Source organism: Ochotona curzoniae, unplaced genomic scaffold (assembly GCF_017591425.1).
Source record: "Ochotona curzoniae isolate NIBS_2020 unplaced genomic scaffold, NIBS_Ocur_1.0 contig_2692, whole genome shotgun sequence".
Lineage (NCBI taxonomy): Eukaryota > Metazoa > Chordata > Mammalia > Lagomorpha > Ochotonidae > Ochotona > Ochotona curzoniae.
The window spans coordinates 8,528,259-8,545,375 of NW_024465556.1; the positions used below are offsets into that span (position 1 = coordinate 8,528,259).

The 17,117-nt window shown below is 41.7% G+C and overlaps 1 protein-coding gene across 1 annotated transcript in view; it reads right to left on the reverse strand.

The window, feature by feature from the left end:
* ANK3 (ankyrin 3) overlaps window positions 1-17,117 on the reverse strand; it is a 287,134-nt gene that overhangs the window by 176,102 nt on the left and 93,915 nt on the right. Inside the window, exons 5-7 of the mRNA XM_040975812.1 lie at window positions 12,279-12,377; window positions 7,568-7,753; window positions 5,698-5,796 (exon numbers count right to left, since the gene is read on the reverse strand). Of these exons, the coding sequence (XP_040831746.1) occupies window positions 5,698-5,796; window positions 7,568-7,753; window positions 12,279-12,377 (384 nt within the window). The remainder of the gene's footprint in view (window positions 1-5,697; window positions 5,797-7,567; window positions 7,754-12,278; window positions 12,378-17,117) is intronic.

The window sequence follows — 17,117 nt, forward strand, 5'->3', positions numbered from 1 at the left end:
TCCAGTTTTTCCTCTGCACTTTGAATGTCCTTTGTCAGCCCCTGAGTTGTTCGGACGGCACTAGTTTCTGGCCTAGATGCAATGGTACTTTGGAGAATTGTGGGAGAAACTGTAATGTCATGGCTTAGCATCTTGGTACCTGAACACATTACTGGAGTGATGAAAAAAAGAATACTGAATGTGCTAGAATTAGTAATAATTACTCAGAGCAGAATAAGTAAATTATTCAAGTTTACATCTACACAACTCATGAAAACACTCTTCATAGAGTATTGGGTTGAAATGAATTTAGAAACTCCTAGATACTATTGGTCTATAGACCCTGCCTCGCTCATGTATGTGCTAAATGATGCCAGCATCCTGTTTGGATACAAAGCTAAGTCTGGAACTTTTGTTTTTCCACCAACATGCTTACTAGTTCTAGTTTTTAAAAACACTCTTCTCAATTTATCCCAAAAGGTACAATGCATATATATGTTATATAAATATGATATATCAACAGTAACCCATTAAAAATGTTTTTGTCGACTTCTTTAAATAAATACAATAAAAAAAAGAACATAACGCATCTGGCTTGTGAGAAGGGCAGTGCCAAGGACATGTTACCTCCTCACTGGTCTGTGGCATTCCAAGTTCTGCCATGCACTATGGGGACACAATAAGCTAAGTACAGGAATAGTCTTGACTTCTGAGGACAAAGGGCCCTGGGAAGCATGATCAGTACTATAGACAGTATTCCTACCATGGTACAGTAATTAAAGGCAACATGAACTATTTATCTTGCCAGTCTTAAGAAGGATTTGGGGCAGGCATTGGGGTGCTGTGGGTTAAGACACTGCTTGGGATTCCTGCATCCCATCATCAGTGTTCCATATTCTACAGGGCCCCAGATATTCAGGTTTTGACCCAAATCCTGTTGATGTGCTTGAAAGGTAATGGGTAACGAATCATGTGCTTGTTATGCATGTGTAAGCCCCAGATGGAGTTTCTGGTTTGTGACTTGACCAGGGCAAGTCCCGTCTCTCTTGCAGGTATTTGAGAAGTAAACCAGTGGAATGATGATCTCTCTCTATTTCTAATCTTTCAGATTACTTTTCTAATAGATAAAACTAAACAAACTTTAAAATGGCTTATATTTCCAAAAATCACATTTGAGTTACTCCACAAAAAAATTGTCTCTATAGGTAAGTAGGATTTTCTTTGTCAAAGAGTAAAAAGCTGGGTCCGGCGCAACAGTCTAGTGGCTAAATTATCACCTTGCATGCACTGGGATCCCATATGGGTGCCAGTTTTAATCCCAGCTGCTCCACTTCCCATCCAGTTCTCTGCTTGTGGCCTGGGAAAGCAGTAGAGGACGGACCAAAGCTTTGGGACCCTGCACCTGCAAGGGAGACCCAAAAGAAGCTCCTGGCTCCTGGTTTCAGATCATTTTATCTCAGCTCTGGGAATTACAGCTACTCTTGGAGAGTGAATCAATGGTCAGATTTTTTTTTTGTTTCTCTGTATCATTTCAATAAATCTGACTTTCCAATAAAAATAAATCTTTTTAAAAAATTCATGTCCAAATTGAGATGTGCTCTAACAGTCAAACTTGATCTCAAAAACTAAGTGTGAAAAATAATGTTTGAAAAATATAAAAATAATTTTAAAAACATGTTAAAAAGTGAGAAGCCCATAACCCACAGTTCACTTTCTGCTTTAAACAAAGCTGTGAAGCTCAGCTGTATTCACTAGGTCACTGTACATGTTAATAACACGCTCCTGTTTTATCCTTTCTTGTTTTATTCTGTAAATGTATTTTAAAATTAATTATTTATTTGAAAGGTAAAGAGAGACTGACATCCCCTATCTGCTGGTTTATTTTTCAGATGCCCCTCAACAGCAGTGACTGAGACGTGCAGAAACCAGGAGCCAGGCATTCAGTGTGGGTCTCTGACATTGGCAATAGGGACCCACTGTGTCATCCCTTGCTGTCCTCTGGGCATGCACATTTGCATGAGGCTAGAACTGGAAGTGGGGCTTGGTCTCAAACTCCAACATTCTAAATTGTCATCTCTAAACTAGCTGAAATCCTTTTGGAAACGAGAGGTGCCTAACCCAAACAGACAAATTCCCAATCCTTTCAGAGGCTGCACCAAAAATTACTAAACAGCAGGACCTTAAAGCATACTTTATTAATTTTAAATCGAGAAATTGAAAAACAATTTACAACGAAAGGTTAATGACCAAGAGTGAAGATTAAGTTAGGTGGTCCATTATATTTGATGAAAAAACTCCTAGGCAGTGAAGTATTCATCTTCTTCAATCAATAAAAGGAGCTTTGCAGCATCCACATAATATCATTTGCCTTTAGTTACTCTGGTGCACAAACGCTCCTTATTGGAATGCTAATCAGTAGTGGCTATGATGGGTCTTAGTTACATTATCTTCCCCCAGAGAGCCAGACGGATTTGCTGCAAGAGCAAGGGTCAGCCATCAATCCAGGCGGTGTCAACGCCCTCTCGGCTGACTGGCTTCAAAGAACAGAGAATGTTGATGCTGCATTGCAGCATTCAACAGCAACCGCATTCACTGCTGGTCCAAAGAGGCTCAGCAAGTTTCCGGAGATAATCCCAAAGAAAATGCCGAGGGCGTCCGTTGGGGGCTCTAATATGTACACAGCAAAATCACAATGTAAAATTAAAAACTGACCCCATAATAAAAATCTAAGGAAATTTTGCCACCCAGATTTCCCAGCATGGAAAGTTTTCTGTTCTGCTGTGCATTCCCTAAATCACACTTTGTTTCTGCTTCATGTCTGCTTTGGAAATGAACATCTACTGCATGCAGGAAGTGCTTCCAGCAGTGTGGTCCTGTCCCTCACCCCCTCCTCTGTTTGCTAGCAGGTAATCCTTCTCGTAGCCCACAGTGCTACAAAGAACCATGCATGGCTTTCTGCCATGATCTCAGTCTTCCACTCGGTACTGCACTCAGACACGATCAAGATCAAAAACCAGAGCCCCTAGAACAAAGACAGGTGCTATTATTTTGTATTTATCCCTGACCACATCTCATCTAAACCATCCATTCACCCAGGCTCTCAAAGCCTATGGCTTCTGGCTGCCCACTACTGTCAGTTCTCAGCAAACAAAGGCTTAATGATCCTTCTCTTATTGCTCTGGCTGGATCAAATTCATTCTCAGCTGTGTTCCAAGGCCTCTCGCTATCAGCTGCTACATTCCTGACAGAACTACCATCTAGAAAGACCCCACTGGGGCTTATGGAATGGGAAAGCCTCTGTAGTTCATAGATACAGATGTGGGACTTTTATGTAATAAAATGACTGGAGATTGCAGCTGCTTCCTTGCAAGGAGCCCTTCTCATCCACCCTACAGCAAGTCATCAATCACCTCCCGGGGAGAGAAGGCGAGGTCACGCAGGAGTAAGCTGCGGCACACACCTCCTGTAAATGATAATCAAATCCCTCCACAGCCTGCAGCCCAAACGCTGCTTGGCCTCATTAATTAGGATGACTAGGAAAGCACTTCTCTCCATCAGTGTAAGTCTGCATTTTCATACACTTTAAACAAAAGCACAGTGTGTTTAGTTTGCATCATGTGTGCTTACTCAGGCAAGGTTAACTTGCACTTGAGGCTGAGGTCACCCACTGATCTTTAATCAATAGGTGAGCTTCTCTGTAATGATTACAGTGAGTGTTTTCACAGAAATGGCTGCTCTTGAATGGCTTGGAGGAGCCGGACCAGCCTGTGATGTTTTTCCTTTGTTCTCGTCAATGGTTAAAGCATTCTCCTGATCTTCATCAGGGCATTCCAGGACAATGGCACGGAGAGAACTTCCACCACCGCCCTGACCTAGGTTTTCCAAACCTCCTCATTAAAACATGTAACCTGACGAGGTTTTTGTTACACTATGAATCACAGAAACCAAAACCAAAGAATCCCTTCTGAAATGAACTTTCAGTTTCAACATCTACATGTCCCGTTTGTACCTGGCTTAAAGAAGTTCTCAAGCGTGTTCTCTACACTGTCACATTAGCTTCCAGATATGCCACATCAAGGACATTGTTAACAAAATAAGAACAGAAGTCTAGAATGAAACAAAGTGGCCTGCACTCTCAAGTCATTGTAACCAATAAACACGACAGAGTACAACCACCTGAAGTCTTATTCAGTTTTGCAGAACTGATGAAATCCAAGAGGAAAAGTAAAATCAGTTTCTTTAGGCTGCGAAAGGGAGACAATAGTGGAGGGGCTAAGAGGTTTGCAGTGGAAACCCTGCTCCTTCAGACCAGCTGGCCTGGGGATCTTGTGGTTCAGTTTCCTTCTCTGCAAAGGAGAGATAAATCACACATTTGCTCATGTTAGACACAATGAGATAGAATGCGTAGCCTGGCTTCTCTCTCCCAGGAACTGCTTCAAAATTGCTCCTACATTTCCTGCTGCTCCCCTCCCCTTGCTAGTACAGTACTATAAGCCCTGTCTCCCCACGAGCCAGCACCGCTCCTCCCCTGCCTAGTGAGGCTTTTGCAAAAATTAAATTTCAGATGCTATGTTCACAAAAGCAGTGCTACTGCAGTGGCCGATGAAGGACTGTCAGGTGCTGTGTGTGCACCGCGGCTCAGTTTGCACAGGGACTCGAGGAAGGAGATGGGAAGACTAATTTAGTACGAGTCTCTACTGTTTAATTTCATAATTCCCAGTAATTTAGCTTCTAAATGAGGTAACTGATGGACACAGAAAAGTTGAAGCCAAATTTGAACTCTGGGAGTTGAGATTTTACCTATTTCATTTTGCTAACTCATCTACCTATGATCAAGCTTTTACCAGTCCATCCACCAACCTTCCTATCTACCTATTTACTTCAACATCCGAAGATGCAGAGTGACAGCTCTCAGCTGTTAGTTCATTGCCCTGAGTTCCCACACAACAGCCAGGCTAGGCCAGGAGCCAGGAGCTGGAAATTCCATCCAGGTCGCCCACACATATGGCCGGGACCCAAGTGCATCATGGACTTCTGCCTGCCAGGGTCACACTAGCAGGAAGCTGGAATTGGGGGCCGAGCTGGGACTTGAATCCTGGTACTCTGATGTGACACATGGATGTCCCAAGCGCCACCCTAACCACCAACAGCCCAGGTTCATATCCAGAATACAAAGGCTGCCTCTGAAATGTGCAGGTTGCTATGTAGTGGTACTGGGGCCATTGCCATCCACTTCCCCAGTGCATGCAAGCTTCCTTAGCGAGTGAAATTCTGTTACTCCTTATGAAGATTTATAGTGGACAGAAGACAAAAATCAAAAGATGCTCTTGTTATTTTATCTCTTAGGTTAGAACTCATCCAGTTATTCTAGCATTTTCTCATGTGTAAGGCTATGATTTTGACCTCAAGCGTGAGAAGAGGGTTACCTGATCAACTGCTAATAGTGTCAGAAATTTCAACATGGAGAACCATTTGTAGTTTCTACACTGTGTATATATGCACTTGGATGTTTATCACCCAACCTCCTAGCACTCCTGACCTTGCTTCCCTTTCCAGTCAGGAACAAAGCCACCCACGTAAAAGCAAGGCAATGCCCTAGGATAAGCAGACAATCTCAGCGCTGACTGGCTGAAAGGGCCCTTGGGTGGTGGTGAGGCCCTGCCTGTGGAGAAAAATTTAGCCATCACTTCAAAATCTTTAATAATGCTGAATGCTTACCCTGGCCGTGAAGTCCACAGCAGCCGCTCGGTTTAACAGCAACGTGGCTACATTGATATTTCCATAATGAGCAGCTATGTGGAGCGGAGTGAAGCCACTCTGTGAAGAAAACACAGCAGACGTTCAATTGATTCCTGTGAGTCCCTTGTCTGACAGGATAATATCATGACTCTATCCAAATAAAAATGAGGAAGCAAAATATGTTGAGATCCACATTCCATTCTCTCCCAGGTTTTGATCAGTGCCAATTGCTCAGCGACAAGAGAGACTAGCCAGGGAAGAACCAAGGGTGCAGGCTGAACAGTTTTAGTAATCCAATAATAGATCTACATAGCAGCCAATATTTGGAAATGCCAAAATCTTTATAGCTCATAGAAAACTTGATTAGAGCCACTTTCATTACTAACAGAATCGCCCATTGAAACTGTCAAGTTCCATTTGTTTTCTGCAGGTAGATCCAAATTAACCAACAGTCAATGCCAATTTTGATGACAGAACAATTGTTTTGGGAAGAGGTATTGTCACAGAGGCGATTTTGTACAATGTACCCCACAAAGAATCTTTAAGTTCATCTTTATTAGCAAATGCCTGTTCAGTAATAAATTTTGAGATTTTTTTTTTCTATCACAATCATTTTACTTCCTTAAAAAAATTGCTAAACATGCAGCGGTTCACTTAGTCCCCGAAGACTGAAACCTTGTGGAACTAGATGCATTTCTAGGTTGTTAGCAAGCTTCTTAGCCATGCTAGCCGTCTGATCTAGAATCGTGGAGGGCAGCTCATGTCGGCACCGTTCTGAATTCACCTCTCTCTTGCTGACACCACCGAGGCCGAGTGTCATGCAGAACCCTAAAGAACTGGTCTGGGATGAGTAGAACGACAGGGTTGTCTGCAGCTTTAGGTGCAGCCGATAAGCATCTAACGTGTCGGAAGTCTTCATCTCGCACAGCTCTATTGCAAGGCCCTTAAGTTTCAATGATTCCTCCTTCTACCTTTCAAACACCAGGTTCAGCTGCAGAAAGCCCTGGTAATCCAACTACGGTCTTGTCTAGCACATGCTCCTTTAGGAGGCAGGGGTGTAAAGCAGGTATCTAGCCTACAAAAGGCAATGCAAAGAAGGAGGGAAGGAAATGAGGCAGCAGCACTAAGGAATGGGAAAGTGATGATGCAGGGAAGAGATTACGCATACACGTATATTTATATATACCTCTGTTGTTCTATTCACCACCATCTAGGTTAACACATTTGGAAGCAAAGAGGAGGAAAAAATGAACGGTTAGTTCACTATCGGTGATATGGATTGCAGAAAGCTCATGACCGCTAAGTAATGAGGACGGAAGCTCTGATGAAAGCACAGTCGCCACAGAGACAAAGCTAGACTCGAAAAAGCGCTCCTAGTCCAATGGCCGCATTCTCCTCCCGGAGACTTTGAAACTGCACGCATCAAGGCCGTGGGGACGGAGGCAGGAGGGGGCGCTGTGACTCTGTCCCTGCTGGTGTGCTTTCGGCAGCTGACCTGCACTCGGAGCACTGCTAGAGACTTCTTTGTGCACCGTTGTCATTTTTCGCCTTATGGAACATCAATGATGGGGAAGGAAACTATCAGATGTGCGCACGGGCCCCTGTGTGTGTACGCGCGCGCCTTCAATTCCTTTGAGGTGGCTTTCCTTGGAGCACAGGCAGGGCCGTCTCCATGGTCACCTCCCAGCTTTGCCTGTTAAGGGGAAGTGTGCCTCCTGGGGGCTATGTGGATACCTGTTGTGATTCATTTCTGTGGAGATAGTGCTTAGCACAAGCTTGCCCAGAGGGAACCCAGGTACTCTCAAAGGTTGTGTGCCTTAGCCAGGAGAACGGAGTTCCTCGCCCTCACCTTGGACTCCACGTCGGCGTTGTTGTCGTTCTGCAGCAGAAGCGCCGCGGCTTTTGTGTCATCCTTGCGGGCAGCGATGTGAAGAGCTGGAAGACGCACTTTGCCTTTCGTGTCATTTTCTAGCAGAAGTGAAACTACTTGATCGTGACCTTGTTGCAAAGCAACTGCCAATGGGGTGAAGCCATCCTGCAAATAAACAGCAGGTCAAGACTGGCCCTCGAAGGTTTTCATCTTTCTTTATTAAATTAGCAAACAAAAACTCTTCCTTGAGTTATGAAAGCTAATCATATATGCAAAATCCATATAAATGAAAAGACATTCTATACCATACACCTGGAGGTGTCAGTAAGCTCACGGAAAAGTTCTATTATCTCCTTAATTCTGTTTTTCCACCATTTCTTTCAAGTCACTTTGTACAGAGCTGGAATTTTAAAAATAAGGAATTAAGTGCTTTTGTCATTTTCTTCCCTGGTAAACTATAACATACACTAATAAGTGAAATTTTGAAAAACTCATCAAAGCACTATAGATAAAGAAAAAGATGTCATAACTTCAGTATGCACAAAATAGTCTCAATGAAAACAACATTTCAGGTGAATTCTGGGGAGCTTTTGAAAGGGGTTCATTTTAAAAACTGCTACTGCTGTTTTAAAGCTGAAGTGTGTCTGCTTAATCACTATCTTGCTGTCTAGCACAGAGCTGGTGATCCACATGTTGTTTTTTTTTATGGTGAGGACATGTGCAATTTAATTCTCTTAACAATTTTGAAATGGATAACACACTACTACCTTTAACATTTTTTCTTTGTTTAAAGGCTGGTGTTCATAGAGATTGATCGATTCATTGACTGACTGATTTGCTGGCTCATTCCCAAGTGCTCCGAATGGCTGGGGCTGGGCCAGGGCTGAAGCCAGGTTCTAAGAGCACATCTCACGTCTCCCACATGGGTGTCAGCAACGCAATTACTCAAGTCAGCACCACTGACTGCTAGGGTCAATGCTGCCAGAAAGCCATGGTCAAGAGCCAGAGCCAGGACCTGGACCAGGGTGCTTCAATGGAGGATCCAGGCGTCTGAACCATTGGGTGAAAACACTCACTCCTACAGAACACTATTATTAACTCTAGTCCCCATGCTGTGTAACAGATCTGACACAAAAAGATGCACCTTGTATCCAGCTGAGACTGAATTCGTTGCCCAGTATCCACCTGTTCCTTCCTTCCCACCTTTGAGCATCTGATAACTACCATTTGAATCTCTTCTATGACTTTCATTACAGAATCCTTTAGAGCAAATTCTGAGGTAAGCACATGTACGCATATTCTGTCCATCTGGAATCTTCCCTCTGTATTACTGTGACTTGCAAAGGGGGCAGCTACAGATTTCACTGTGGTTAAATTGTAGCTGATCAGTGTTGTTGGCTGTAGAATAAGTAGTTCAGGGTTGACACTGCTAAGGCTGGCATATGAATTTTCACACTTTAGTTGCTTCATGTATACCCCCAGACATTTACACATTATCTTTACTGGAGAGTCATCAAGAAAAGTACTTGTTACTTTGTTTGGTCATGATATTTTACTTCTGTAGCCCTTAGGGTGCCAACAGAGGACAGCTCCAGCAGGAGAGCATTCTGAAAGGAGCAGAGGCCTGGCTATTTGCATACTAATGCCTTGTTAATCTTCCTCAAATACAACTTTCATCATTCTTTCCCTGCTAGAAAACAGATAAGGCTGCCTAGAGTTTATCTGACTCAGCACACTTGTATTAACAGATGTGCAAAATACTGGCCCAAGGCATTTCAAAGATCGTGTGGCTTGTAGGCCACTACTGTGGTGCAGCACATTAGTCCACAACTTGCAGTGCCAAATCCCACATCAAAGCACTGGTCCCAGTCCCAGATCCCTGTGGATGCACCTGGCAAGGCAGCTGAAGACAACCCAAGGACTTGGGCCCCTTGCCACTCATGGGTTTCTGGGTGGAGATTCTGGTTCCTGACTTCGGACTTGCCTAGATCTAAGTGTGGTGGCCATTTGAGGAGTAAACAGCCGAGGGACAGTCAATATTTGTGTTTGTACAGGAACTGAATAGCATGAAGACATGCATACAGCTTGTTCTTGATTGTTTTCCCCATACTACTACAGAGTAGTAACATGAAATTAAATTCATCAGAAGAACCCCAGACCATTTTTGACATATCCTTTGCCAAAAGAATGACGGTGTGATCTGACATATTCAGTTTTTCACTAGGCCCGTACTCCTGTGTGGTCCTTGGTAATTAGTTTGCAAATGAATTCAAATCTGTTAGCTGTAGGTAGGCTTTGTGCTTGCTTCTAAACGGGTACTTAATGGTCAGTACAACACAGATTCAAAGGAATACCGCCTAAAGACCAGAAAGAAGACACGATGTATTAATCAGCATTTCCATCCAAAACCAGAAGTGGCTTGTCTCTCTAACCAACAACCCGTGCCTGCTGTGTGCCCACTCCCCCTTCACACATGGGTGCTGTCCTTGTGTTGCTCTTGGGGTACTGTTCCCAGACATGCTAACCTTGAGTGTGAGGACAGGGAACACAGTATGCCCACACATGTGTATTCTTCTGACAGCAGCCGGTAATTGTTCTTCATTTCTCACTTGGCTTTAAGAACACTCATATAGAAACAATACAAGTAAATTCTCATGATGAAGTCCCAACAATGTTGAAGGGGGAGAGTGAAAGATAAGGATCCTTCCAAACTCATTTTTAATAACGCTGTGTGGCATTGGACTGCATCATCATACTGACAATTATTACACAGGGTTCTCATTACAAGAGTCTTCTCTGCTTTTAGAAGTTCTAATTATGTAATTGTGTCTTCTTACACACTACATGCCATTTGATATTCCTATATATTACATTGTATATAGCTCTAATGTTTAAGAGATGAATTTTTAGATGTGGAATTGCTAGTTAAAAGGTATGCGAGTATCAGTTTTTGATAGTCACTGCCAAGTGTTCTAAACACACATTGCAACCAATAATCAGTGTCACCAATATTTTGAAAAGTTCAGGATTCCTGTCCCTATTTTTTTTTTCTCATAAGCAAAAGAGTGGACTTTGTTTTTATCGGAATAGTAAATTTCTATTCATTTGACTATGTAAGGAGGTGTGGATATTTTCATATACTTATGGCCATTTACAATTCCTTTGGTACCCACTATCTTTTCATTTATTTAGTGATTGCCCTGGAATGCCCAAACTGAAAAGCTGAATAAAGTTCTATGCAATTCCTCCATGGGCATCCTTGCTGTGCCATGTAGGACGCACATCAGGATGCAAGCAAAGGCCGTGATATGTTGACAGAGATAATCCCACATCTACTCTAATTTGCTGCTTTGTTAAAAGCAAAGACGACAAAAAATAGGGGTCCTTAATTAATAGCAACAGATTGACAGTGCTATCTTTAACAAAGTGATCACAATCTTCCATTCATAGTTTTTCTGGTCTTTCTGAAAAATTTTTTCTGTATGTGAGAGGTAGATTTACAGAGAAAGAAGTAGAGACCGAAGAAGAGAGAGATCTTCTACCGACTGGTTGACTCCTCAAATGGTCAAAATGGCTAGGGTTGAGCTATTGTCAGGAGCCTGGAGTCTCCTCCAGGTCTCCTACATGAATGGTAGGGCCCAAGGACTTTGGGCCATCTTCTGCTGCTTTCTCGGGTACATAAGTAAGGAGCCGGATCGAAGGTTGAGCAGCTGGGACTCATACATATAGGATGCTGGCCCTGCAGGTTGGAGACATGCTGCTATGCTATGGTACCAGGTCCTAATTTATCTTTTTAAACAGTTACTTATTTGAAGGATATAGTGACAGAGGGATAGAGAAGAAGAGGGAGAATGAGGCAGAGGGAAATAGAGAAAGAGAGAAAAATAGAAAGATTTTACTGACTTACTCCTCAAATGGCTGCAAACCCAGGGCTGGGCCATTCAGAGGCCCAGAATTCTACCTCAGTCTGCCACTGTAGTGGCAGTGACTCAAGTAGTTGAGGCTTCTTCTGCCACTTCCCAGGCACGTTAGCTGGGAGCTGTGCCAGAAGGGGAGCATCTGGGACTGGAACTGGCCTTCTGATAAGGAATAGGAGAATCCCAAGCTGCACCTTAACCCACTACGCCACATCACCTTTCCCATCCAAATTAATCTTAGAAATAAACTGCATCACCTAAGACGGTATTAGTAACTTAAGTAATTTTCTACTTTAATTTTACAATGTAAGGCTAAGTTTTTGTCAAATATTACTTCTGTCTATGACTTAGAAACATATAATCACGTTATTTAGAAGTATAGATTTACTTAGTTAAATTTAGAAATAAATGTAATGGGCATCAGGCTCTATTTGAAAAATGTCAACTTAAAACTAAAGCTTACTTGAAAAAAAGCTTATTATTGGATTGTAATGTGGCCTCTGAGGCAAAATTAGGAGAGAAACCAGTGTTCCCAAGTTAAAATATCAAAATTACAGCGCGTTTGTGTGACAGAACCGGGCATTTACCAGCAGAAGGGTATTTTTGCCTTGAAAGATGAAAATAGACTCTATATTTCATAAAACGTTTCAACTCCTATGGGAATCCATAATTGCAACAGAAACCCTAGAGAAACAAATGATCAACCTCAGATTTTTAAAATGTCTGATGAACACATGTGAATTTTTCCCTTGGAAGAAAACACGGTTTCTTACCTCGGTGGCAAGGCTCTGGCTGGCACCGTTATCCAGCAGAAACTTGACAACCTCCAGGTGGTTTTCCTGGGCGGCCATATACAAGGGTGTGAAACCATTCTGCGAAAGAAGAAGTCAAATGTTGGTGATATGCAGTAAGAAACGTCTACACACAATAATTGCAGTTATACTTTGGTATAAAATAGTCATATTTATTAGAAAACCCATGCTACGTAGTGAAGCAAATTTCATAAGTATAATAATTATAGTTCATAGTCCATAATTTGAAAGTGAATCATAGTTCATAATTGTCTAAATATAATCCATAGCAATTTATTTGCTTTAGATAAATAATACATTCATTTCCTCATCAACCACTTAACGACTGAGTGCCTCACATGAGTAAAGAACTGTGCTGAGTGCTGTGAGGACATAAAGATGAACATTCTGGGTTCTTACAGTTCCTCAGTGCCAGTTATCTTTTTTAAGTACAGAGTGAACACTTGCACAGAGAAGTAGCTGAAGCAGCTCCATTCTGGGAAAGAATGCACACTCATCTTCAATGTCCTCAATCTAACCACAGATACGGTCACTCAGAGGAAAGAAAAGCCCATCAACTCGCAAAGTGGGACAGTTCAAACTGAATGCAGAATCAAATCAGTAGTTTAAAAATAAGGTCTCCTTCCTTTGTAGTTGTTGTAAAGTATAAGATTTTTATGTTAGGAACAACAGTATTATTCAAATATGCCCATGCTTACATACACATTTGGGGTGTCTGTGTGTGTGTGTGTGTGTGTGTGTGTGTGTATGCTTATCTAAAATGTCCAAACACTTGGATTTAAGCAAATGAATATTAAAAAGTTGTTGCAGAACCTGGCATGATAGTCTAGCAGCTAAAGTCCTCGCCTTGAATGCACCAGGATCCCATATGGGCTCTGGTTCTAATCCCGGTGGCCCCACTTCCCACCAGCTCCCTTCCTGGGAAAGCAGTCAAGAATGGCCCAAAACCTTGGGAGCCTGCACCCATGTGGGAGACCCAGAAGCAGCTCCCAGTTCCTGGCTTCAGATCAACACAGCTCTGGTCATTGTGGCAGCTTGGGGAGTGAACCATCGGACGGAAGATCTTCCTCTCTGTCTCTATTCCTCTCTTTACATTTGCAGTTCCAATAAAATAAATAAATCTTTAAAAAAGGTGCGATTGAGTGTTTACCAGAAGACTGCATCTATATAATACTGTCATTTAAAAACCTTATAAGATATAAACAGCAAAATGAGCATTTTCAGACTACAACACATTTCAAAGGAAATACGTTTTTCAGAATACGTAGTGTTAACATAATGTGCACTATGTAATTTGAAAGAATAAAAGTAAATGCCTTAAACTGAAGTATTACCACATGTCATTCAAACATCTGCAATTCAAAAGCATTAGGTTCATCATTAGAAAGATCTATTGCTCTATAATTATCCATAACTACCTTCTTTATCCATAATGAGGCTCTGGTGGCCTCATTTTGGGAGTTTATGTCTGAGAAATAGGAAGTGAAATTCTCGAGCAGGGAAAACTGACGCTACCTGACACACACTCTGCGTGTTTGGTACCCTAATTAGAGATCTCTTGCATGCTTCTTTAGCTTGCACATAAATGTCCCAAGGTGGGTTATCTGGTTGCGGAGCTCAAGATTACAAACTCAGAATCAGAGGTAGTACAGTATGACTATTCAACCTTCTGCCTTATGATTATCTACGTGGCAATAAGCTTTGGTGGCCAGTGCTACTTTACACAATCGGTTACATCAGCATTTAAATAGGAGGCACGGAATAACTGCAACCCAGTGTGTGTGCAGTTAGATCCATGTGCCTCAGTGTCCAACATCTTAGTCACTCTTGCTACAGCTAGGAGGGAAACCCCACAATGGCTTAGGATTACCCTAATCATGCTGCTGACTTTTTTCCTGCTTTCTTTCTTGACCAACATGAAAGAATAATGAAGCTTTGTGGGTTTAGATAACCTTTAAATAACAAAACAAGAGAAAAATAATCGTTAAAGATAGAGTAAAAATTGGTGTGACTTTTTCTTTGTAGATAAATGAACTTCCTAGACTCTATCTTCACCCAGCAAGTGCTTTTTTTAAAGCCAGAATATCCAGATTTGGATATTGGTGGTTCAGATTTTAGGTATAAAGTTCTGAAAGCTTCCAAATGGATGTTGGTGCTCTCAGATACCCATTTCATCCACAGGAGTGATGCAAGGTGTTTCTCCATTTCAGAATAATGTCTGCTGGGGTCCAACGCAGTGTGAGAAGCTCCAGCCCACCCACACATCACTGCCTCACAGCCCAGTAAATGTCCACTCCTGCCTTCCAGAATTGCCTTCTGCAATCAAGCACTTTATGACCCATGAGGAAAGCTGGGCACCCAAGTTTTAGGGAAACGCTACTCTCCCACACATAGAGATTCTAAAGACTTATTATTAAGAAACACAAGTCACTCCATATGGTTTTTTTTTTAAAGGTATCAAACTGAGAAATGTGCACTTGAGATGACTGGTAAATAATACGTAGATAAGAGCCACAAGCTGTAGCCTTGTCATCAATTGCTTCCTGCAATCACATTGTACCTCCTTTTTGAGTGTTTGTAATCCTAACTTTATTACGAGAAATGGTCATTTTTTGAATGGTCATGTCCTTTTTCACTTTATATTTTAAAAATATTTTTGACACATAATTCACACAGCATAAGACTCACCTTTTAAAATATACAATTCACAAAAGTGGACAATCATTCCTCTCCTCCCCCAAAAAAATCATGCTAGTGAGTAATCACTCCCAATCTACCCCTTGTATATATCTTAGTAACTAATAATTTATTTTCTGTCACCATGGCCTGGACATTTAACTTAAACAGAAGCATACAATACATGGTTATTAATGATCTGAGGCTATTTCCGCAGTATGTATTAACAACATACTGTTAATGAGGACTCCCATGAGAGAACTTTAAATTCTATAGTAAGCATTTGTGTGTGTGTGTGTGTGTGTGTGTGTCTGTGTGTGTCTGTGTGTTTATTTCTCTTAGTTGAACTCTGAGACCAGCAGACTTGCCATTTAACTACAGGTGGGCACATGCTATATATATATTTTTTTTGCTCTTTCAGCTCTGTTCTCTGTCATTCTTAGCCTTAGCTGACAAGTAGGAACCACAGGAAGAGGTCATCACCTCTTGTCCAGCTAGGTATTCCCACCCTCCACCTGGTTTTTAAAGCTCTCTGAAAGCTTCTTTAGCTTCCCATCCTTTTTGATCCGCCATTTAATTCCAATAAATGCCCCTTTGTGCCCCTATTACCTTCCTTTCCTTGATTGCAAATGGCACAAATTAGCGTAAATTTCAGCTATCAATAAATGATAAACAAGTCATGAGAAGATAACCCACTACTTAGGTATGCTTTTTGGGAGAAAATTATAATTGTTCTTTAGAAAGAATGAATAAAATTATTGTCCTCATTCTTTTGATCCAGTCAAAGGCTTACAACATAATTCAACTAGTCATAGACAACCCACAGCTACAAGGATTTTCTGTGGCACGGCACTTGGATTGGGAGAAAGGTCAGATTTGACAAAGAATGACTTAAGAAAAAAAAATACATCACTGGTTTTATGTTAATTTCCTAATGTAGGAGATTTTAAAAAAAAACTGGCCATAAAGGAACATACAGGACTAATTTATATTTTCTTCTCTGCAGCAACAATAGATTCAATTCTCAAAAGGCAGAGCAGTGTAAGATGGAGCGAGGATGCTATTTGAGTAAGATTTTATCCAGTGTCTCCAGTACCTTCTGCTCTGAATGTTTATAGTGGTGCTATTAAAAGCATGCAAATCTGCAGACATAATTTTGTAGTTAGTTCTGAAGCAGCCTGCAGAATGCCTATCCAAATAAAATAATAATTCCTTCCGTGATTTAAGTAAGGGTTTACATTTCACCCAAGAAATTTTCCAACGCATTCTGCTTTTGTATGGCTAACTTTTATACATCATGATGTGTTGAGTTTTTAAAAATAATTTATTTGGAAGGCACTAAGAAAGAGTGCTCTTTCATCTGATGGTCTACTTTCAAAATGCTTACCACATCAAGGAGCCAGAAGCTGGGATTTCAACCCATGTCTTCCTCATGGACACCAGACACCTAACTACGTGAATCACACATTAGCTAGAAGCTGGCAACAGGAGCAGAGATGGGTCATGGGCCTCTCAAGCAGCATCTCCACTGGTGTGCTGAACACCACTCCTTAAGTGACTTTAACGAAGATGGACGGGCAAACGCAACAGTTGGCGTGCTGATTCACAAGGCGTTTACCATCATAAAAATCAGTGACATGGTAGACGTGATAACAAAATCAGAGGGTTCCTATCTGTCTGATGTCCTTTGGAGCTGGCCTTCTCACCACAGGAGCTATCCAGATATATAGACCAAGAGCGAGTTCAGGAGGCAGGTCCTGGTTCACTTGCAGGGTGGGTCCTGCCATTGTGAACACCGCTGAACACTCTGACAGGTAAAACTGCTATTGCAAACTCACTTTGCTTCTTCCCAAGTGCAAGCGGGGCTTACATCACAGAATATGCAGGGGAATGAGGACTGTCATCTGACTCAGCAGTTTTGAGATTTGTTTTTTCAGGAGCAAACATCATTGATCATTGTCAGTGCATTTATGACAGCATATTATGGACTTAAATCTTCATAATCATAGTTTTATTATCCAACCATTTTTTTTCCTCAGGGTGGGACTAAATGAATACAGAATGCTTAACAATGTAAGAAAGATTTAACTTGTTAAGATCTCAGTTCAATGACAAGAATTACTT